We start from the raw sequence: 22,760 nt of genomic DNA, 5'->3' as shown, positions 1-22,760 counted from the left end.
GGCCCACAAGGGCTATAAGAAGGTCTCAAATCCCTAGGGACAGATGGCTGTGAGCTACCTTATGGGTGCTGGGAATTAAACCCAGGTCTTCTGGAAGGCATCAGTGTTCTTACCATCTCTCCTGATCCAAAACATTAATATTTAATAATGAATACTTTTAATCCTAAAACTGGGTTTAATTCTATACATGCAACAAGTATCAGCTACACCTTTGTGTTACCTTCTTGTTGCTGTGACCAAACACCAGACAAGAAAACAAGGGAGTTTAATGTGTCTCATGGTTTGAGGGGACACAGCCCATCATGGCAAAGAAGTCACATTGCATCGGTAGTCAGGAGAGATAAACTGATGTGCAGCTGGCTTCCTCTCTCTCTTTTCATTCAGCCTGGGACCCGTGCTATGAATCTTTCCTTCTCAGTTAAACCTCCCTGGAAATGCCTCAAGGACAAACTTTGGAGGTGCATTTCCTAGGTGATCCCAAATATAGTCAAACTGATCATAAACAGTAAGAATCACAAGTCCATCTTTTGTCAACTTGACAGTCAAACACATCGCTTTAAATAATAACACTCTACTTCAGTCCCTACAGTTCATGCTTGCCTCTAATGCAAAATGCGCTTAAGAGGCTGGAGGAATGGCTCAGCAGTTAAAAGCCCTCACTGTTCTCGCAGAGGACCTGAGCTCCATTACCCACAAACACATGGCAGCTCTCAATCCTGTAACTCCAGTTTTCAGAGGATCCAATGCCCTCTTCTGACCTCCATGGGCACCGTGTTATGCCATAGGATGACACAATGTACAGGCTCCAGGTAGTATAGGTCTTACAAACTTGGACTTCTCAACCCTTAGGACTGTAAGAAACAAATCTTTGTTCCTTATAAAAACCCATCTTGAGTATTCTGTTGTAGAACAAAATGTACTGATGCATGGTACAGTCTCAGCCTCTCTAGGGTAGCAACATCCTCTTTTATCCTTGACTTGTCTGAATATTTTCTTCACCTTCCTGGTCTAACTAAACTTTCCTTATCCCCAGGATACTCGTTCCTTGGAGCCTTTCTCCCACATTTTCTCTACCCTGTGGACGTGGAAATGAGACAACGGTGTTCTTTGTTATTCTCTTCTCCTCTCCTTATAAGTCTATCTTCAGGAACTTCACATGTAGGATTAGAACTCTGCTGTATTTTCTGTCTTTAAACTGCCACACAGGGGTAGGGTAGCTCAGCGATGGAGCACTTGCCTGGAATGTTTAAGCCCCTGCTTCTCTATTCAGCATTGGAAGGAAAAGAACACCACCCAAAACACCAAAACCCAACTTGCCACATAGCTATTTCTAACAGCCCTACTTGCCCGCAGTTTAAAACAAATAAATAGGAGCCAGAAAAGCGGTGCCAGTGACGAGCGAGCAGGATCAGAGCTAGACTCCAGGTCAAACCTCAATTACAGTTGGCTAAGTCACCTATGGAGCCTGGTCAACTAACCAACAACAGAACTTACCTCATTTGTTTAACTGGAACCTTGGTCAAAGTAAATTTAATAATGTTCAAGCAATATCATATTATACTTTTAAATCTCAAGATGTAATCAGAACATTAGTCAATTCCCTTCCATAAACTGTTGTTTACTCCAAATCATTGTCTCTAATTCTCCAAAATTTTAGATCACAGATCTCTATCACTATCTCCAACTCTATTGCTGTAATGGGATTTTTACTATTTACATAATTATTCTAATATAGTCTGTATTCTGTGTCCACAAGTTCAATTAGATCAAAACATTTAGGAGTCAGATATAATGGCATGTGCCTATAATCCCAGCAATCCGTGCCTGGGAGGCAGAAGCAGAAATTCTGCCAGCTAGAAGCCACCCTAGGCTACAAAGCAAGGCCTTGTTACAGGAGTGAGGTGTTGCAGAATATTTGTTTAACTAAATAAAGATGTGTTGCCATTTTATATTGCCTGCCTAAGGCATCTGATTGGTCTAATAAAAAGCTGAATGGCCAATAGTGAGGGAGGAGGTGTAGGCAGAACTTCTGGGCAGGGAGAGTAAGCAGGAAAAGAAATTTAGGCTCCAGGGAAGAAAGAAAAGAGACACCAGGAACAGCCAGACAGAGGAAGCAGGAAAGGAAAGTAGGACACACAGAATGAGAGGAAAAAAGCCCCAAGGCCAAACATAGATGAACAGAAACAGGTTAAGTTAAGCTATAAGCACTAGTGGGACAAGCAGAAGCTAAGGCCAAGCGTTCACAATTGATAATAAGTCTGTCTTCACTTGGGAGCTGGTTGGCAATCCAAAGAAAATACCAACTTCAGTGAGGGGCTAAGGATGTGAAGCCCTGGGCTGACCCCCAACACTGCACCTCCCCCAAAAAAGAAAAAAAAAAACCAAACATGTACATGTAAACATTTTTGGCTCGTTATTTCTTAAACAATACAACTATCTCTGTAACATTTATTATTATATTATAGAGTATATAAGGTGTGTTTAGATTATATACAAACACTACCGTTTTATATAAGGAACTTGAGCAACTTTAGAATTTGGGGCCAGTGGGAACTCCTGATAGCAGCCCACCTCAGGCACCTGCCTATAAGGCCTCTGGCTAAATTCATTTCGGGCAAGTCACAATCCTCAGCATACAATAGCCGCAAAGCTCTTCACAGTCTAGGGACTTTTACCCAAGTGAGAAATTCCCTTAAGTGAAAGCCCTCCCTCCAAGTTCCCAAATTTCTCCATTGTGCTAAACACCCAACGTTCCTCACGTTTCATTTGCTGACTCCAGCAGTCTCTTCCCAGGAGGGAGGAGGGAGGATGGGGTGCCAGCAGGACTAGCACTGTGCTGACTGTGCTACTGTATCCAGTGCCTGCGACTATGGCTGTGTACACAAGGATACACTGCAGCATTACTTGTGGTAACGGGGTGTGTGTATGTGTGTGATAGAGACATGATTGTCCATGTCATGTGGCACACGCAGCACTGGGAGGTGGTAGCAGGTGGTTCTCTCTAAGTCCAGGCCAATATAGTATAGATAGCCAAGTTCCACGTCAGCCAGCTACTCTATAATATGCCAAGACCTTGTCTCAAATTGATTAATAAATTAAAAATAATGCTTAACATTCAGGTATTTAATATTTGCCAGTACTTCAACTATATTAACATTTAAATATTAAAGCAACCCTGTGAGATGGATATATTAGTCCACAAAGAAACTATGTCACAGAGACAAATTAAATGATAACTTGCCCAGAGCTGAAGGTTAGTAACTGGAGAAGGTAGAACTTGAATCCAGGCAGCCTTATTCCAGAATCAGTCCTCAAAAGAATCATTTACACACTGCTGACTGTCACAGTACACACATGTCCCTGTAAGAGAAAGACACTCTTTCGCCCAATGAGAATGGGAACTATAACCAGCCAGTTAACTGCAAGCCCATTGAAGAAATCAAACATCCCAAACATTGTTGTACTTCATCTTAACAAGCACACACACCCAGGCAGCAATCTTCTGATCAACAGAACAAGCCCACTGGCATTCTTGGACTTTTCTAGCAAAGCATATTGTATTTATTTTAAGAAGAATGCAACCTTAAACATCTGGCAAACAATCAGTGTATAATCCCTTACCTCAGTCACTTCCCTCATGTCATTTAGTTATTCTGTCTAAAACTAACTGAATAACAATTTTTACCTGGTAACTTGTCCCCGTAAACTTTAAAAAAGAGGGGTGTATTTTTATTTTTATTTTTTTTAATATTTATTTATTTATTATTTATTATGTATACAATATTCTGTCTGTGTGTATGCCTTCAGGCCAGAAGAGGGCACACCCCATTACAGATGGTTGGGAGCCACCATGTGGTTGCTGGGAATTGAACTCAGGACCTTTGGAAGAACAGGCACTGAGCCATCTCTCCAGCCCCGAGGTGTGTATTTTTAAAAACTATACTTGAACTGGGGAGACAGTGCCACAGTTAAAGCACTGTCATGCAACTTGGATCTTGGATCCCCAGAAACCTACATAAAGTGGACACAGAGGTCACTTGTAGTTCTAGGTAGTTCTAGCCCCAGAAAGCATAGACAAGGACTCCCAGAGCAAGCAGCATAGCAAGACCAGCCTTATCATTGAGCTGTGAGTTTCACTGAGGGACCCTGCAACAAGGAGTTAGGTATAACAGCAACTGATAATGATTCCCAGGATCAATCAATCTCAGACCTCCACACACATGCAGGAAAAGAAAAGTGTGCAATGACATGTACACACAATTAGAGAGAAAAACAAACTGGGCTGGAGCGGTGCCTTATCTACTAAGAGCACTTGTTCTCGCAGAGGACCTGGTGTGGATTTGCAGCATCCACAATTATTTATCACTCCAGTTCCAAAATACAAGAGTGAGACACGCACGTGAGCAAAACACTCATACACATAAAGTAAAATTTAAAAAGATCTAAAGAACATTTATTAAAAAATAGTTAAGAACTAGACCTCAGAAAAGAGGCTATCTCTTACAATTAGTGAACAGTAAGGTAAGATTGTTTCTAAATTAAGTATTTGTATATATAAAAGGAAAAGGGACATGAAGATAAACAATCCCCAACGTTTTATTTGATGACATGCATACTGTCTAGAATATTCCATACATTGTTTGGTAGATTTGTTTTGTTTTTTTTAAGTAAAAGTAAATTAATCAAGTTTCTTTCTTTCTTTTTTTTTTTTTTGGTTTTTCGAGACAGGGTTTCTCTGTGGCTTTGGAGCCTGTCCTGGAACTAGCTCTTGTAGACTAGGCTGGTCTCAAACTCACAGAGATTCACCTGCCTCTGCCTCCCAAGTGCTGGGATTAAAGGCGTGGGCCACCACCGCCTGGCGTAAATCAAGTTTCGAAGGCAGAGGCAGACAGATGCCCAGACTCAAAAATAAAACAAAACAAGCCAGGTGGTGGTGGTGCACACCTTTAATCCCAGCACTCAGGGAGGCAGAGACAGGTGGATCTCTGTGAGTTTGAGGCCAGATTGGTCTACAAAGTGAGTTCCAGGACAACCACAACTACACAGAGAAACCATCTCAAAAAACCAAACAAAAACAAAAAACAACAACAACAAAAAAAACAGAGACGTCCATACAACAAGTTAAATGTGGTGGTGCACGCCTATAATCCCAGTTCACTGGAGGCAGAGGCAGGATGAGTTCAAAGATGATCTGGACTATATTGTGAGACCTATCCCAAAAAGAAAATGGGGAGGTAAGGGTGGAGTGGAGGAGGGCTAAACAAAACTAAGGATGTATGCAAAGTCCTTATGGAAACTCACTAGTTTATTAAGCAAGCTAAAAAAATAAAATTAAATTAAAGGGGGAGGGGGAGGAGAAGAGATAGTTTCACAGTTAAGATCATATACACTGCTCTTGCAGAGATCCAAAATTCAGTTCCCAGTAGCCACATCAGGCTGCTCACAACCAAGGAACTAGAGCTACAGGTAGTTGTTTTTTGTTGCCCACCAAAACTAGATAGCAAGATCCTATTGCCAAAAACACAACACACTTTGATTACAGGACAGAGAAATGAAACTGGATTGTCGTCAGAAAACATCCTCCTTATTGCCTATCCCTGGTGCCAGAAGATGCTATGCAGGCCACTGCGGGGTGGGGTGGGTGGAGTGGTCTTAACTCAGTGCTAAACTTTGTGTGCTACAATGCTAACTTGCTAGGCAGGCAAGGTATGACCATTGATGCAATAGAGGCATGACTGTTTGACGGTATCCAACTACTTCCTAATTGGGTCTGAGACCTACCCCACAGGAGGAAGGCCATCCCTGGTACTGCAAATCTGCCCAAAGCCCGCTTCAGATCACTCACTCGAGCAGAGACCCTACTACTGTCGTTCCACTAAATGGCATGCTGTCCAACTGCCTTTAAATGTCTGTTTATATCTATAGATTGGTGCAGCTCTCAGCCCTGGCCAGGGAAGCTTCTTTCTGAAATGGGCAGCAGTTCATACAGAGACCCATAACTGTCAAAGGGCCGAGAATAATTGACTATTGAGTGCTCAGCTCTAAATAGGACATTCATATCAACTCCCCCACAGGGCTCAAGGAACACTGCAGAAGGAGCTTCCAGAAGGAATGCTAAGAGCTGAAGAGTGGGGGCTGGAGAGATGGCTCAGAGGTTAAGAGCACTGACTGCTCTTCCAGAGGTCCTGAGTTCAATTCCCAGCAACCCACATGGTGGTTCACAACCATCTGTAATGAGATCTGGCGCCCTCTTCTGGCCTGCAGCTGTACATGGAGGCTGAACACTGTGTACATAATAAATCTTTAAAAAAAAAGAAAAAGAAAAAAAGAAAATGGATACTGTACATCAGATAATACAGGGTTCCCATTTCTCCAAACACACACACACACACACATTCAATGTGAGAACTCACCCAAGAGAGTAAACCTCACTAGCAGCTTCCTTGGCCACGGTTAGATGAAGAGAGAAATCACAAAAATAGATCACTATTACTTTTTGTTAAGTGGACGAATGAAAATTATCACGTACTCACCACAACCCAATTTTCAAATGGAAATTCCTAAAAATGACCTATAAATTTGTTTCTACAGCTCAGAGTCCAGGCTTTGCTCTAAATAACTTAAAGAGAATGTGAGTTATGTCCTGTTATCCATTTAGTTTTTTTTTTTCAGCCAGGTGTGGTGGACACCTGTCATCTCTATCCCCAAGTGGCAGCTGAGGTAAGCCTGGGCTACATAGGATACCCAGAGAAATCCTCTCTGAGAAACAAACAGGACTAAAGAGATGGCTCTGTGAGTAAACGCATTGTCTGACAAGCCTGATGACCTGGGGTCGATCCTTGGAACCCAGATGGCAAATGGTTCAAACTGCCTCTCCCAAACTGTCTTTAGACTTACACATGTGTGTCATGGTATGTGTAGCTCCACACTCACACAATTTAAATAAATAAAACATAACGAGTTCTTTAATTAAACAAAAAAGGGAGAAATGTTACATTCCTGTGCAAACAGAAAGGGATCACTTCCTCCTATAGGAAATGGTACATCTCCGCCTTTCCTTCTGACCAGGCCATTCCTGCCTCAGTGCTAAAACACCAGCCCAGAGGCAGTAAACTAAAGCACTGGAGAAGTCTGCAGATTTGGAAATTTGGGGACACTGACTTCAACAAAAGTTATTTTCAACATACCTGTATTTGCTCTTTAAGTTTATACACCTATCATTTTCCAATAGAAATAACTCAAAACAGATGCCCACAGTATTTACTCAGCTGCCTCCAAAATAAACCAGAGCCATGAGAATTATACATACATACAAAACAAAACTTAAAAAAGATCAAAGGGACTGAGAAATATGATAAAATAGCCATAGAAAATTCTAATCCGATCATATGTCATACACACACAAAACCAAACATAAGAAATCTTAGATTTCCTGAAATGTTTTATTTTTACTAATTCATTTATTTAGGCTTTTTGAGACCTCACCTGTAGGATAACCCGAAACTCACTATGTAGCCCAGGCTGGCCCTGAACCTATAGCAATCCTCTTTTTTTTTTGGGGGGGGGGATGTTCAAGATAGGGTTTTTCTCTGTGTATCCCTGACTGTACTAGAACTCGCTCTGTAGACCAGGCTGGCCTTCAACCTAGAGATCCACTTGCCTCTGCCTCTCAGTGCTGGGACTAAAGTGTGTGCCACCACTGCCCAGCCTATAGCAATCCTCTTAACCTCTCAAGTGCTGGCACTGGGATTACAGGTGTGAACCACCATGCCTGGCACAACTGGGATACGTGAAATGTGAGCAAACGCGGAGAAATAGCTGTTAGCAGTGTCAACCTGTTTTACTCTGATGCCTGTGGAGACTCTAAGCATACGACCTATATTGCTAGAGTAGCAAACCCAAACCTGTGCTGTTACTCTCCCCGTTTGCAGAACTGAGCACAGTATTGATGGGTCTCCAAACTGGCTCTAGTTTACCTTTCATTCTGGAGTCTATGTATTACAACACAGTCACGCTTTCCCAAATCCACATGAGCAGCCCATTTCCTCAGCTGTGAACTTTCTCCTGCCCACTAGCTGCTGGAATTCTATTCAAAGCTGCAAGGCACTGTGCTAAGAGCTCACCCTGTCAGTCGAGAGCTAGATCCACCAGAGTTCCACTAACGACTTCAGTCTTGAGCAAGTAATCAACAAATCTGTCTCTACCAGATACTACAGACACACCACCATTTGTTTCTATGCTCTAACTGTGTGTATTAAACATAACGGTTAATAGTAGGTAATGGCACAGTAGGAAACAAATCTTTCCTTCAACATCAATAAGTTAACTCTTCCCTAAACTCCAATAACAAAGACACAGACAGACAGACAGACACAGACATAGCTCAGAGAGCTTTCTGGCCACTCCCATTATTCATGCTATGTATCTTGGCTGCAAGAATAGGATACAAACATGATACTTATGAATGAGAATTTTTAACATATGCAAGGCATTATTTGTGCAAATTACCTGGCCTCTCACATCTATTTTCTTCAGTAATAAAAGAGCGGCAGTTAATCCGTTACAGTCATTTTTTTTTTTTTTTAATTTTTCGAGACAGGGTTTCTCTGTAGCTTTTGGTTCCTGTCCTGGAACTAGCTCTTGTAGACCAGGCTGGCCTCAAACTCACAGAGATCCGCCTGCCTCTGCCTCCCGAGTGCTGGGATTAAAGGCGTGCGCCACCACCGCCCGGCTCTCTGAAGAAGTTTTTTTTTTTTTTTTGGTTTTTCGAGACAGGGTTTCTCTGTGGTTTTGGAGCCTGTCCTGGAACTAGCTCTTGTAGACCAGGCTGGTCTCGAACTCACAGACATCCGCCTGCCTCTGCCTCCCAAGTGCTGGGATTAAAGGCGTGCGCCACCACCGCCCGGCTCTCCGAAGAAGTTTAAGGATATGTCTGACATGTACAAATGTCAAGCAATAGTTAAGAGCATTTGAAATGATAAATCTGATCCAGGCTTGCTTATGGAAATACACAAAATACAAAATTCATTTTCTGAATAAATTCAACTTCATAAACCTTGACATGAACTTAATCTTACAACAATATTATTAACCTGCTAGCCACCTCTCTTCTGACGATGTCCACTGAAGACCAGGAGTTCCTTAAGCATTTTATCTCACAAACACTGCCGTATATTCACACACGTACTGTATAACTCACATCCCATTTCACGTGGGGCTTACCCCTAAGAGGTGTGAAGTGTAATCTGCCCGAGTTTTAAAAAAACCTGAAAGGAGTGAAAGCTGGCTCTTCATTCTTTAATCTGCTGTCATCAATCTCTCCATTATAAGCTCCATTCAAATGTCAACGATGCCTATGATAGTATTTTACCATTTATACACGCCCAACACATTGCTTTACATCCACACCCACACACAAGATAAACATCACAGCAGTGAGAGCCCACTGCACACTCTAATGCAGGCTGTACAGCAGAGACTTCAAAAGCCCACGAAAGATTCAGAAAGCCCGTGCTTCTGCGACACCACCATTTATTAGCTGTGTGGCCTAGGTGTGCTGTTTCCTTTTGTTTGGGAAATGGCTGGCCTCAAACTCAGAATCCTCCTGTTCCCACCTCCTGTCCGCAGAGATTACAGTCTCGGGCCACATCCTGGTGCTACTTCTTACAATCCATACCCATGCTATGAGACAGGGACTGCCACAGCACGAACACCATATGCTGCGTGTTAGACAAGATGACATGCTAAGTGTTAGCCAAAGTCCCACAGCATCATATTTAGGTGGGCAGTATTTTAACTTTTAACTAGCCGTGTCTGGCACTAAGATTTTTCATTTAAAAAAAAAAACAAAACAAAACTGTGAGTTCGAGACCAGCCTGGTCTACAGAGCTAGTTCCACGACAGGCTCCAAAACCACAGAGAAACCCTGTCTTGAAAATTAAAAAAAAAAAAAAAAACCTGCTCAAAATGAATTTTTGGCACATATCCTATTAGGAAACAAGTTCTATAAACTTCAGTGCTACCTGAAGTTAAATGTTGATTAATAGCAACTGTGCGGGCGCATTTTAGTGTTTACAGAGTCCTTTTAATACCTTGTAACATCCATACACTCCAGTTTACCTCCAAAACATCCTCGACGGAACAGACATTCTGAAGTCTGTTTAAGAACTAAGGCAACTGGCCAATAGTGGTGCCATGGTTACCACTACGGTGGTCTCCTTCGACCAGACCCTCCACCTCGGTTAAAGGTTTAGTGCCTTTTTTTTTTTTTTTTAAACATAACATCCACTAATTGGAAGCCGAGTCCTGCAAGTTGCCACCCTCCTCAAGCATAGTCAGCAGTTCAGGAGAAAGCCGAAGGTAACAAATCCAGTCAGCAGCCATCGATGAGACTCAATGTTGCCTTGTTTTCCGCATGTGGCGTCCTCCCACATTCTAGGGCAGGTGCCAGGTCTGTGTGTAGGAGCTTCCTTCCCTATCACAGCCCTCAACACAAGATCTAGCAACCAAGAGACCCTCGGCAAACGTCTGTGAATAGCACCGGACGGTGGTCGGCGGTCCAGACCCGCGAGCCGACGCCGACTCTGCGCTGGGGATTTAGGATCTCGATGGGCGGAGAGGGTCTGGCGGGTGAGCCAGGCTGGCAAGGGCTGCGGACCCGCGCCGCTAAGGGAAACTACGGCAGCTGACCCACCGCGGTCGAGCCTGGCTGGCAGCGGTGGCTGGACGGCTGGGTACCGACAGAGCTCGGGGGCCGGGGAAATCCGGGCAGTTGGCGTCTGGGGGGAGGGGGCCGCCCGCCGCTCTGAAAATGGGCCCAACCCCAACCTGAGGGTGATTGTGCGCTCCTCTAGGGCCCCACTCCCCATCCCGCGGCGGCCTTTGCTGCACCGAGAACTCGCTGCTACCTGAAACTGCAGCAGCTTCTCGGTCTGCTCCTGAGTTAGATCCTGCTCCTCAGGCGCCGCCATTTTGCCGCCGCCTCTACGCTCCTGACCCGTCCGCACCGTCACCCGCCGGAAGTGATCTCAGGTGCAACCACTTCCGGTCCGAACCGCCGCCGGTACTCAACTGCGTCTGCGCGCGCTGGCTCCCATGCCCCTTCCCAATCCTGCCGCCAGAGGGCGACATTCTCGAGGCTATGCCGAACGATTCCGGAAAAACTGTCGAGGTAGTGAATCTAGCAAAGATCTGAGATCGCTGAAAAGATGTCAGAGCCCAAAGGGTCCCAATGTATCTCCAGTATCTCCGAAAAGTCCCGCAGTCTGGCTGCTTCTTAAACGGTTTCCAACCATTTCGGATATTCTTGAAGATTTCTCACGAAACTATTGCTTCGATTAAATAAAAAGGTGTGATGCTTAATCCTCTTCTAAATCTGGCTGCGTTAGCAGAGAAAACTGTGGGGAGGTTGTGGGGCCACTTGCTAGGAGGCTAATGGTCCTCCCAGACCCTCGGGTGAGAGCTTTGGCCTCAACCGCAGGGCCTAGGCCTCTCACCCTTCATCCCTTTGACAGACCAAAGATAGATACTTGGACTAGGTCCCGGAGCCTTGACTTTAAGTGTATTTGACACCTTTGCAAATGACAGACATCCTGGAGCAACCACCTGGACTCCGTGTTACTTTTTGTTGAATGCGATTAATTTACAGCCCCATTATGCCTCCCGTGCCTTTTCCAGGGACAAAGAGACACACTCTCATAACTCCAGCACTTGAGAGGCTAAGGCAGAAGGATCTCGAATTCAAGGCCAACCTGGCTACGTAAGGAGACCCTGTATTAAAACAACAATAACCATGGACTGGAGAGATGGTTCAGAGGTTAAGAGCACTGACTGTTCTTACAGAGGTCCTGAGTTCAATTCCCAGCAACTACATGGTGGCTCACAACCATCTATAATGAGATCTGATGCCAGCACTATATACATAACAAACAAACAAATAAAAAACAACAACCAAACGAACAACACCCAACCTTTGCTTCCATTTTTTTCTAACCTTTAGAGCCTTCTAGAGTAATATACTGTCCAATAAAAAATACGTGGACCACACGTGCAATTTAAAACAGTAATCACCCTAGGGAGAAGTGAAATCCTGCTGATGGGAACATAAATTATTAATTCATTCACTATGGAAATCCGTAGAAAGATTCCGCTCAAAATTAAAGCTAGAAGTATTACATAATCCAGCCACACCAGTTCTGGTATATATCTGCAAGAATCCAAGTTAGCTTACTATAGAAATGCCCATATTCTCTGGGCAGTAGTGGTGCACACCTTTAATCCCAGCAGAGACAGGCGGATCTCTGTGGGTTCAAGGCCAGCCTGGTCTACAAGAGCTAGTTCCAGAACAGGCTTCAAAGCAACAGAGAAACCCTGTCTCGAAAAACCAAAAAAAAAAAAAGAAAGAAAGAAAGAAAAAAAAAAGAAAAAAGAAATGCCCATATTCCCATATTTACTGATGCACAATAAATTATGAATCAGCTATTCATCTATCTACCAATATCAATTCATTTCGATATTCATCTATTGGTGGATAGATGAGTGAATAAAGCAAATAAGCAAATTCTGTGTATAGCTGGGCATGGTGGTTAACACTTTTAATCCCAGTACTTGGTTGGCAGAGGCAGGTGGATCCCTGAGTTCTAGGCCAACCTCGTCTACAGAGCAAGTTTCAGAACAGTCAGAGCTACACAGAGAAACACTGTCCCCCAAAAAAATCTGTTTATATGTGTGAAATGGAATTTTATTCAGCTGTAAAGAAGAATGCACTTAAGTCGTCTGCAGGGAGAAGTGAAGGAAGCCATTGTCACAAAGTGCCCTATGTTCTCTGTCATATGTAGAACCTAAAGCTGAAAGGAAAAGGAAGATTAGCAGGAATGAAGGCCAGAATGTGGGGGCCCTGCCAGCACTTGGGGAGCAGAGGCAGCGATCTCTGTGAGTTTGCAGCCAGTATGATCTACAGAGTGAGTTCCAGGACATTCAGGGCCACACAGAGAAACCTTGCCAGAAAAAGGAGGAGGGGGAAGAAGAAGGAATAAGAAGAAAGAAAGAAAGAAAGAAAGAAAGAAAGAAAGGAAGGAAGGAAGGAAGGAAGGAAGGAAGGAAGGAGACAGGGAGGGAGGGAAAAGGAAGGGAAGGAGGGAGGGAGGGGGGAGGGAGGGAGGAAGGAAGGAAGGAAGAGTACAGGCCCCACAGTGTTGGCCTGTAATACCAGCACTGAAAGTCAGAGACAGGCAGATCCCTGGAACTCATTGACCAACCAGCCTAGCCAAATTGTCTCAAATCTGGGACATAGCCCTGTCAGCCTGTCCCAAAAAAGTAAGGTAGAAGGGCTGAAGAGATGGCTCAGTAGTTAAGAGCCTTGCTGCTCTTGCAGAGGACCAATATTTGGTTCCCAGCACCTACATCAGACAACTCATGAACTCTGTAACTCCGGTTTTAGGGGATCTGCTGCCCTCTGGCCTGCTGCTTGGGATTACACTTCCCTGCCATGATGGACTCTTGTCCCACAGGAACCACAAGTCAAATACACTTCTTCCTTCTATGCGTTGCCTTGGGCATGGTATTTTATCACAGCAATGAGAACGTAACCAACATACATTTGTTAACTATGTTATTCTATAGATATTAGGAACTCATCCAAGAAATCAAGAAATAATTAGTGTTTGCTTTGAGGACAGACGTCATCAAAGGTAAATGGTGCATAGCTATTATCCTCTAAAAATACACAGATAAATAGAAAATTAAATGGATTTCATCAACTCTCTGGAACTATTTGTGTGTGTGTGTGTGTGGAGAGAGAGAGAAAGAGAGAGAGAGAGAGAGAGAGAGAGAGAGAGAGAGAGAGAGAGGCAGGTGTCATTATATCCTTGGTTCCAGTCATGCCTATGCCATACCAAGACTTGTGAATTTCGTTTGTATTTGTCTAGTAACTTAGTTAGTTAGTTAGTTTTGTGTGCATGGGTGTTCTGCCTGCATGTGTGTGCTGCACCACTTTCATACCTGGTGTCCTTAGAGACCAGAAGAGGATATCATATACGCTGCAATTTAATTGCAGAAGGCTATGTGCCCATATTGTTGGGGTGCTGGGAATCAAACCAAGGAACTAGCTCTGTAGACCAGGCTGGTCTCGAACTCACAGAGATCCACCTGCCTCTGCCTCCCGAGTGCTGGGATTAAAGGCGTGCGCCACCATCGCCCCGCCCTAGCCAGTGCTCTTAATTGCTGAGCCATCTCTCCAGCCTCCCGTTTTAATTTTTATGTCTTAATCTTGTGCTATTAATTTTTTACTTATTTATTTTATCTGTGTGGGTGTTTTGCCTGCATGATGCATGTGCAGCATATTCATGCCTGGTGCTTGGGAGATCAGAAGAGGGCACTGGATTCTCTGGAGTGATGGGCAGTTATGCGTCATCACGTGGGTGCTGAGAATTGAAGCTAGATCCTCTGCAAGAGCAATGCATGTTCTTTTTTATTTTATTATTTATTTATTTATTTATTTATTTTTTGGTTTTTCGAGACAGGGTTTCTCTGTGGCTTTGGAGCCTGTCCCGGAACTAGCTCTTGTAGACCAGGCTGGTCTTGAACTCACAGAGATTCACCTGCCTCTGCCTCCCAAGTGCTGGGATTAAAGGCGTGCGCCACCACCGCCCGGCCTTTTATTTTTATTTTGTTTATCAAGACAGGGTTTCTCTGTGGGAAAGTCCTGGAACTTACTTTGTAGAGCAGGATGGCCTTGAACTTACTGAGAGCCACCTACCTCTGCCTCCCAAGTGCTGGGATTAAAGGTGTTCACCACCATGCCTGGCACAATAACACATGTTCTTAAATGCTGAGCCCACCTCTCCAATCTTACTATTTGGTTCCTGATGAAGAACAAATTCTGTCCCATATAGACATGGAAATCCTAAGATAAGTCCTCATTTTTTGAGTAGCTAGAACATATGACATTTTCTATCAGGGGAGAACACAGCACTTTGATGGCTGAATACAGCACATGGTGAAACGTGTGTTGTTGTGAATAACTGTGCTCCACATAGACTCAAGGAAAATGGCACCGTTAGGACATGTGGCTGGAGGAAGTGTGACGCCATGGGGATGGGCTTTGAGGTCCCTGCTACCTGCAGACCAAGATGTAGAACGCTCAGCTCCTTCTCCAGCACTGAGTCTGCCTGCCCTCAATGATGATATTGGACTAAACCTCTGAACTGTAAGACAGCCCCAGTTAAATGTTTTTCTTTGTAAGAGGTGCCATGGTCATGGCATCTCTTCACAGAACTAGAAACCCTAAGACACCATGTCAGCAATAGTTTTTATTGGCTGTCTGTTGAAGATCCTTAGGCTTCTGAGAAGGCTATCAGGACTGATAGAACAAATAAGGTTTGGAGGCTGAGTTCTGCTTTATGGAAGTCACAAAATCTATCTCAAGATCTTCAAGAAGATCTGAGTACAAATATTGATGTCAGTCAGGTGTGGTGACGCACACCTTTAATCCCAGGACTCTGGAGGCAGAGGTGGGAGGATCTCTGTGAGTCTGAAGCCAGCCTTATCTACAAGATGAGTTCCAGGACAAACAGGACTATGTGAAGATACTCTACCTATTTTTTTTTGTTTGTTTTTGTTTTTGTTTTTCGAGACAGGGTTTCTCTGTGGTTTTGGAGCCTGTCCTGGAACTAGCTCTTGTAGACCAGGCTGGTCTCGAACTCACAGAGATCCACCTGCCTCTGCCTCCCGAATGCTGGGATTAAAGGCATGCGCCACCACCGCCCAGCCGAGATACTCTATCTTAACCCCACCCACACCCCCACACAGATGTCATCATTGCTTGACAGTGTGACTACAGCCAGGTAGCCAATTCCTCTAAGCCTCTGTTTGCTCACCTTCGCCTGTAAGTACACTGATATTATACCTGTCACTCAAGTCTGTGACAATGCTTAAATCGGAAGGCATCTGAAATGGCATTGGTGAGTGGGCAGGCAGATACCATACCATGCTGCTGTCACTACACGTGCCACCTTTGCAGGGGTTGGTCCTGTGCCACACCAGAGAGAGGCGTTGTCAAAAGGCCTTTATTACAACCCCTCAGTTACATAAGCTGTTTCTATGGTGACCAAGGTAGGGCAGATGATGGAGTCCACCTTTGCAATGCTTCACTTACAGGCAGGAATTTGCTGTTCTAGCGTTTGCTCTATCCATGCCTGAGACCAAAATTCTACTGGAACCATTTGCTCAGGTTATTTCTGCTATAGCTGTTGGCTCTAAGCTTCAGGTGACGTCTAACGTAATGGGAACAGGAGTGATGGGCATCAGCTGTTCAGCCTGTTCTACAAGAAAGGAAAGCCCTTGAGCCTGTTGTCTCAATCCCGCAGGAGAGTCTCTATCAAGTTATATGGAGAATGGGGACTCGGACAAGGTAGGGTATAAAAATCCTCTGTCCAAGGGATCCCCAAGAATACCTGTAGCTCCTTTATATTTACAGACATAGACTTTTGTAGAACATTTTCATTTATGATACCAACATGGTTGGGTGTCATGCATTTCTCACCGGACCATAATACTTTGGAGAACTTTGCAGCTGTGCCTGCCTTTTTTCCACATTCCCTTAGTGCACCAGTGTTTTTTAGAAGCTTTTCTAACTCATGAAACAGATGTTAACATTGCCATCTATGTAATGAAATCTTTTTGTAGAAGTGAGCAGGAAAACATATTCTTGAGCCAGCATCCATGGCAACAAAGGGACCGTGACGGTGGTGACTTCCTAATGAACGCAGACTGGTCCTGGGATCCATAGTCCTGAGCCAGCATCCATGGCAACAGAGGGACCTTGACGGTGGTGACTTCCTAATGAACGCAGACTGGTCCTGGGATCCGGGAGCTAAGCAAATACTAAGTGGTTCAATGGTTAAAAGCATTTGTTGCTCTTGCAGAGAACTTGAATTTTGTTCCTGGCACCTGTATAGTGGCTCACAATCATCTGGAATTCCACTGCCAGGTGATTCAGTACCCTCTTCTAGTCTCCGTGGGCACCAGACATGCATGTGGTGCAATACATACTTGCAAGCAAATAATCATATATCTAAAAATAATAAAATCTATTAATAAAAAATAGCCCAGGCAGGGGTGACACATTCCTTTAATCCCAGCACTGAGGAGGCAGAAGCAGGCAGATCTCTGAGTTCGAGGCCAGCCTGGTCTATAGAGCTAGGTCCAGGACAGCCAGAGCTACACAGAGAAATCCTGTCTCAAAAAAACCACCAAAATAATAACAATAATATAAGGGAAGCTGGGCAGTGGTGGCACACACCTTTAATCTCAGCACTCGTGAGGCAGAGGCAGATGGATCTCTGTGAGTTCGAGGTCAGTCTGGTCTACCAGAACTAGTTCTAGGATAAGCTTCAAAGCTACAACAAAACCCTGTCTTGAAAAACCAAAATAATAATAATAATAATATAAGGGAATATCAATAAAGCACCAGGAAGTTCTTCTCCAGCTTAGGAAGACCTGGACCCATGAGTTGTTTGTGTCAAATGAGCAAGGTTGGGTGCGGTGCAGTGGGGAGGACGACACATGGCGCTGCCTTATTAGCTCTCTGTACGCCACAGCCATTCTCTAGGTTTGGGCTGCGAGAATAATCTCCAACTTTGCTGACACCTTGACAGTTTCTGTTACTCTGTCATAGCCCCCAGGCACTGTACTGTGTGAGGTGCTCAGGAGACCAAGGTGAGACAATAGCCTCAGGTTCCCGGCCATTTTGCCTATTTTGTCATCTACTATTCAGTGACATTTGGCAAACTGATATCCAGCTGTCTCTACTGACCCACTTAGTTTCCATTGTCAATTTGACACAACCTCGAGTCACTTGAAAAGGGAGTCTCAGCTCTCAGGGACAGCCCAGATCAGATTGGCCTGGGAGTATGGCCAGTGGAAACTGTCTCTGTAGTTAATTGATAAGGAGGGCCCAGCGCACTGTGGTTAGCCCTGAGCTGTAAAGCCACAGAGAAACCCTGTCTCAAAAAACCAAAAAACCAAAAAAAAAAAAAAAAAAAAAAAAGCCAGCCAGGCAGTGGTGGTGCACACTTTAAATCCCAGCACTTGGGAAGCAGAGGCTGGTGGATCTCAGTGAGTTCGAGGCCAGCCTGTCTACAGAGCAGTTCCAGGACAGGTCCCAAAGCTACAGTCTTGAAGGGGGGAAAAATCCTACTGTCTGGTCATCCCGAATGTAAGCCTTTTTTACAAGTTACTCACATTTCCTGCTTCCTTAGTCATCAGGAAACATTAACTGACACTCTGTCTCTATGAATCTGCCTATCCTGGATATTTGATATAAGTGGAATAATGCAATATGCTGGCTTTGTGCACAGCTTCTTTTACTTAACAAAATGTTTTCAAAGTTCACCTATATTGACGCATATGTCATAGCTTTTACGACTGAACAGTATTGTACTGTATGGTGGGGTCACCGTTTTCACCCGTTGATCAGTTAATGGAATCTAATTATTTTCATATTTGAATTACTTTGTTGTGTTTTGTTTTCTTCTTCTCTGACACAGGGGTCTTTATTGTGATAAACCAGTCTATCTTCAAACTCTTGATCCTTCAAACTCCGACCTCGGAGTGCCTGCTGCACAGGTGCATGCCACCATGCCTGGCTCACTCTTGCCTATCATTAATAGCCCTGCTGTGGATATTTGGATTTAACTTTGTTTGGAATAGTTGTTTCGATTCTTGTTCAGATATGCCCAGGACTGAAGTTGCTAGGTCATCTGGTAATTCTATTTTTAACGTTTGGAGAGACATCAGCTACATTTTTACATTCTGCAGCCTGTAGTGGATCCAAGCTTTTGGTGTCCTTGTTAACACTTTTCCCTTAAAAAACAAAATATGTGCTATTGGAAGAGTGTGAAGTGGGATCTAATTGGGGTTTTGATTTGCATTTTCTGTAATGACTAATGATGCTGGGTTTCTCTTCATGTGACTGCTGGCCATTTGCACATTTTCCTTGTTTTGATTTTAAGACAAGGTCACACCATGTGGTCCAGGCTGGTCTTCAGTTTGTTCCTACATTGCCACTTGTTGCTGGTGCGATTATAGCTATATACTTCTATGCCAACCTCATTTGTATATATCTTTTGAGAGAAAAGATGAAATCTTTTAAAATTTAATTTAAAATTTAAAATCTTTTTTTTTTTTTTTGGTGGAGGAGAAGCTGGGGAGTGGTGGCGCACGCCTTTAATGCCAGCACTTGGGAGGCAGAGGCAGGTGGATCACTGTGAGTTAAAGGCTTGTCTGATCTATAGAGAAGTTCCAGGATAGCAAGACTACAGAGAAAAGCCATGTCTTGAGAAACTAAAAACAAACAAACAAACAAACAAATAAATAAATCTTTTCTTTTGGTGGGGATGACAGAATCTTGATCTGTTAGCTGGTTTTGACCTCCCAAAATCAAACAATCCTCCTACTTACACTTTTGGGCAGCTGGCACTTTAGGCTCAGCCGTCTCACTTAGAGGCCTATTAGTTCTTATTTTGGTGATACTGTGAATCAAATTCAGGGCCTTGGACAAACCATGCAAGTGCCAAACTGTCTTAGGGTTTCTATTACTGTGAAGAGTAATGGCAACCCTTATAAAGGAAAACTTTTAATTGGATGGCTTACAGTTTCAGAATTTAGTACATGATCATCATGGTGGGACATGGTGGTGTTCAGGCAGACATGGTGCTGGAGAAGGAGCTGGAAGTGGAGAAGGAACTACATCTTGGTCCCACAGACAACAGGAAGTGATCTGAACTAGGTGTAACTTGAGCATAGGAGACCTCAAAGTGTTCTGCTTGCATGTATGCCTGCATACCAGAAGAGGGCACCAGATCTCATTATAGAGGGTTGTGAGTCATCATGTAATTGCTGGAAATTACACACCCCCATAGTGATACACTTCCTCCAACAAGGGCACACCTACTTCAATAAGGCCACACCTCCCTATGAGCTTACTGTGTGTATGTGTGGGAGGTGACAATTACATTCAAACTACCCCACCAACACTGAACTGCACCCCAGCCTTTGCCTCAAACATCTTAAGATATTAAAGAGTAGGGAACGTTCCCTGCTTAACTCACTCATGTGTTCAGTAACCAAATACATAACAACAAAATAATAAAACTCTTGAGCCCAGCATGGTGTCACACATCTTTAATTCTAGCACTTGGGAAGCAGAGACAGGCAGATCCCTGTGAATTTAAGGCCAGTCAGAGCTACCTAGTAAAGCCTTGTCTCAATCAACTAGTGAATTCAATAGGAAATAAAATAATTTTAAATTAGAAAATAAAACCCTAGACCAATATCCCTTATTAAAATCAACGTGAGCTGGGCAAAGTGGCATATGCCTTTAATCCTGGCACTCAGGAAGGCAGATCTGTATGAGTTCAAGGCCAGCTTGGCCTATATAATAAGTTCCAGGCCAACCAAGACTATGTAGTGGAATCTTGTCTCAAAACACAAAAATAGGGCTGGAGAGATGATTCAGCGGTTAAGAGCACTGGCTGCTCTTCCAGAGGTCCTGAGTTCAATTCCCAGCAACCATATGGTGGCTCACAACCTCTGTAATGAGATCTGGTGCCCTCTTCTGGCATTTGGGCATACATGGAGGCAGAATGTTGTATGCATAATAAATAAATAAAAATTTAAAAACCCACAAAAATAATAAATAAAATCAACAGAAAAAAATCCTCCACAAAAACTCCATTTAACCAAGTTTAGCAGAACAACAAAAGGATTATATACCAGAAACAGGTGGGGCCTGTTCCTGGAATTCAAGGATGGCCCAACACATAAAAAATCAACCAAGAAGTCAGGCAGAGTGGTGCACAGAAGCCTGAAGCAGGACAGTCGTGAGTTCAAATCAGATGGGACCTCACAGTGAGCACCAGACTGGTGTGGACAGAAAAGGTAAGTAATGCAAATGGGTGTCTTGTCCTGACCAGAATGCTCCTCCTCTCTGTCCCTCTGCCTCCTGCCCACCATGAAGTGACCTTTGCCACACACTCTCTACCATGATGGTGATGTTCTATCTCATGGGTGAGGCTCAAAAGCAATGGAGTCATGACTGAAACCATGATGCCAACAGCAATCTTTGGTCTTTTTAAGTAGTTTTCTGAGTATATTATCACAGTGGCAGAAAGGAATCAAGAGAGCGGTAAAGACTTGTGCGGTGACAACCAAAAGTGATCAAGAGAGAGCTGGAGAGTTGCGCGGTGACAACCAAAAATCACTGTTGATGGGAACCTCAGTTCAGTGAGAGACCCTGCTTCAAAGGAGTAGACAGAGGGCACATATGAAAACACACACACACACACACACGAGTGAATGCACACACATGAACGTGCACACACGCAAATAAATAATCGTTCTTTTCCCCATGATTTTTCTTTTCTTTTTTTTTCTTTCTTTCTTTCTTTCTTTCTTTCTTTTTTTTTTTTTTTTTTTTTTTTTGGTTTTTTGAGACAGCGTTTCTCTGTGGTTTTGGAGCCTGTCCTGGAACTAGCTCTTGTAGACCAGGCTGGTCTCGAACTCACAGAGATCCACCTGCCTCTGCCTCCCGAGTGCTGGGATTAAAGACGTGCGCCACCACTGCCCGGCTCCCCATGGTTTTTCAAGACAGGGTTTCTCTGTAGCCTGTCCTGGAACTCGCTCTGTAGAGCAGAAATCCATCTGTCTCTGCCTCTCAAGTGTTGACATTAAAGGTGTACACCACTACTGCCCAGCTAAATAATGCTGTTTAAATTTTGTTTTGTTTTTGTTTTTGAGGATAGTGTTTCTCAGTGTAGCCTTGGCTGTTTGGAACTCACTCTGTAGACCAGGCTGGCCTCGAACTCACACAGATCCACCTGCTTCTGCCTCCATAGTGCTGGGATTAAAGACGTGTGTCACCAACACCCTGCTGTTTAAAACCTTTTTTGTAGAAGCTGGAGAGATGGCTCAGAGTTTAAGTGCACTGGCTGCTCTTCCAGAGGTCCTAAATTCAATGTCCAGCAATTACATGATGACTCACGACCATCAACAATAAGATCTGGTGCCCTCTTCTGGTGTGCAGGAATAATGCAGGCAGAACACTGTATACAGAACAAATAAATCCGTTTGTTTGTTTTGTGTGGTTTTGTTTTGTGTTTTTGAGATAGAGTTTCTCTTTGTAGTTTTGGAGCCTGTCCTGGAACTCACTTCATAGACCAGGCTGGCCTGGAACTCACAGAGATCCGCCTGCCTTTGCCTCCCAAGTGCTGGGATTAAAGGTGTGAGCCACCATTACCTGGCAGAACATGCTGCTCTCGCAGGAGATCTGAGTTCAGCTCTCAGCACCCACATCTGACAGTTCCCATCCTCTTGTAACTCCAGCTTCTATGTATCTGGAGCTTACACCTCTGGATTCTACAGGTAACCTCCACACACACGTGTGTGTGTGTTCACACATGTGTACACACACACAAAACTTAAAAAGTAATTTTAAAAAGCATTCAGGAGGCAGAAGCAGGCAGATTTCTGTGAGTTTGAGACAATCTGGCCTACATACCAGGCTCAAGGCCAGCCAGGGCTGCTAGTGAGACCCTGACTCAAAGAAAAAAAGAAGAAGGAAGAGGAGGAGGGGGAGGGGAGGGGAGGGGAGGGAAGGGAAATAGTCTCGCTGGTACAATAATGGCATGAAGACTATGGGGGGGGGCCTGGAGAGATGGCTCAGTGGTTAAGAGCACCACCTGCTCTTCCAAAGGTCATGAGTT

At 44.0% G+C, this 22,760-nt stretch overlaps 1 protein-coding gene across 2 annotated transcripts in view; it reads right to left on the bottom strand.

Moving 5' to 3' along the window:
• Window positions 1-11,009, bottom strand: part of Faf2 (Fas associated factor family member 2) — a 44,207-nt gene extending 33,198 nt beyond the window's left edge. For both annotated transcript variants that reach the window (XM_057787859.1, XM_057787860.1), the window contains exon 1: window positions 10,908-11,009. In XM_057787859.1, coding sequence (XP_057643842.1) covers window positions 10,908-10,970 — 63 coding nt within the window. In that variant the 5' untranslated portion in view covers window positions 10,971-11,009. The remainder of the gene's footprint in view (window positions 1-10,907) is intronic.
• Between the last annotated feature and the right edge of the window lie 11,751 nt (window positions 11,010-22,760).

Source organism: Chionomys nivalis, chromosome 13, assembly GCF_950005125.1.
Source record: "Chionomys nivalis chromosome 13, mChiNiv1.1, whole genome shotgun sequence".
NCBI lineage: Eukaryota > Metazoa > Chordata > Mammalia > Rodentia > Cricetidae > Chionomys > Chionomys nivalis.
Note: the sequence above shows the minus strand (reverse complement) of the source record. Positions and strands in the feature narration are given on the sequence as shown.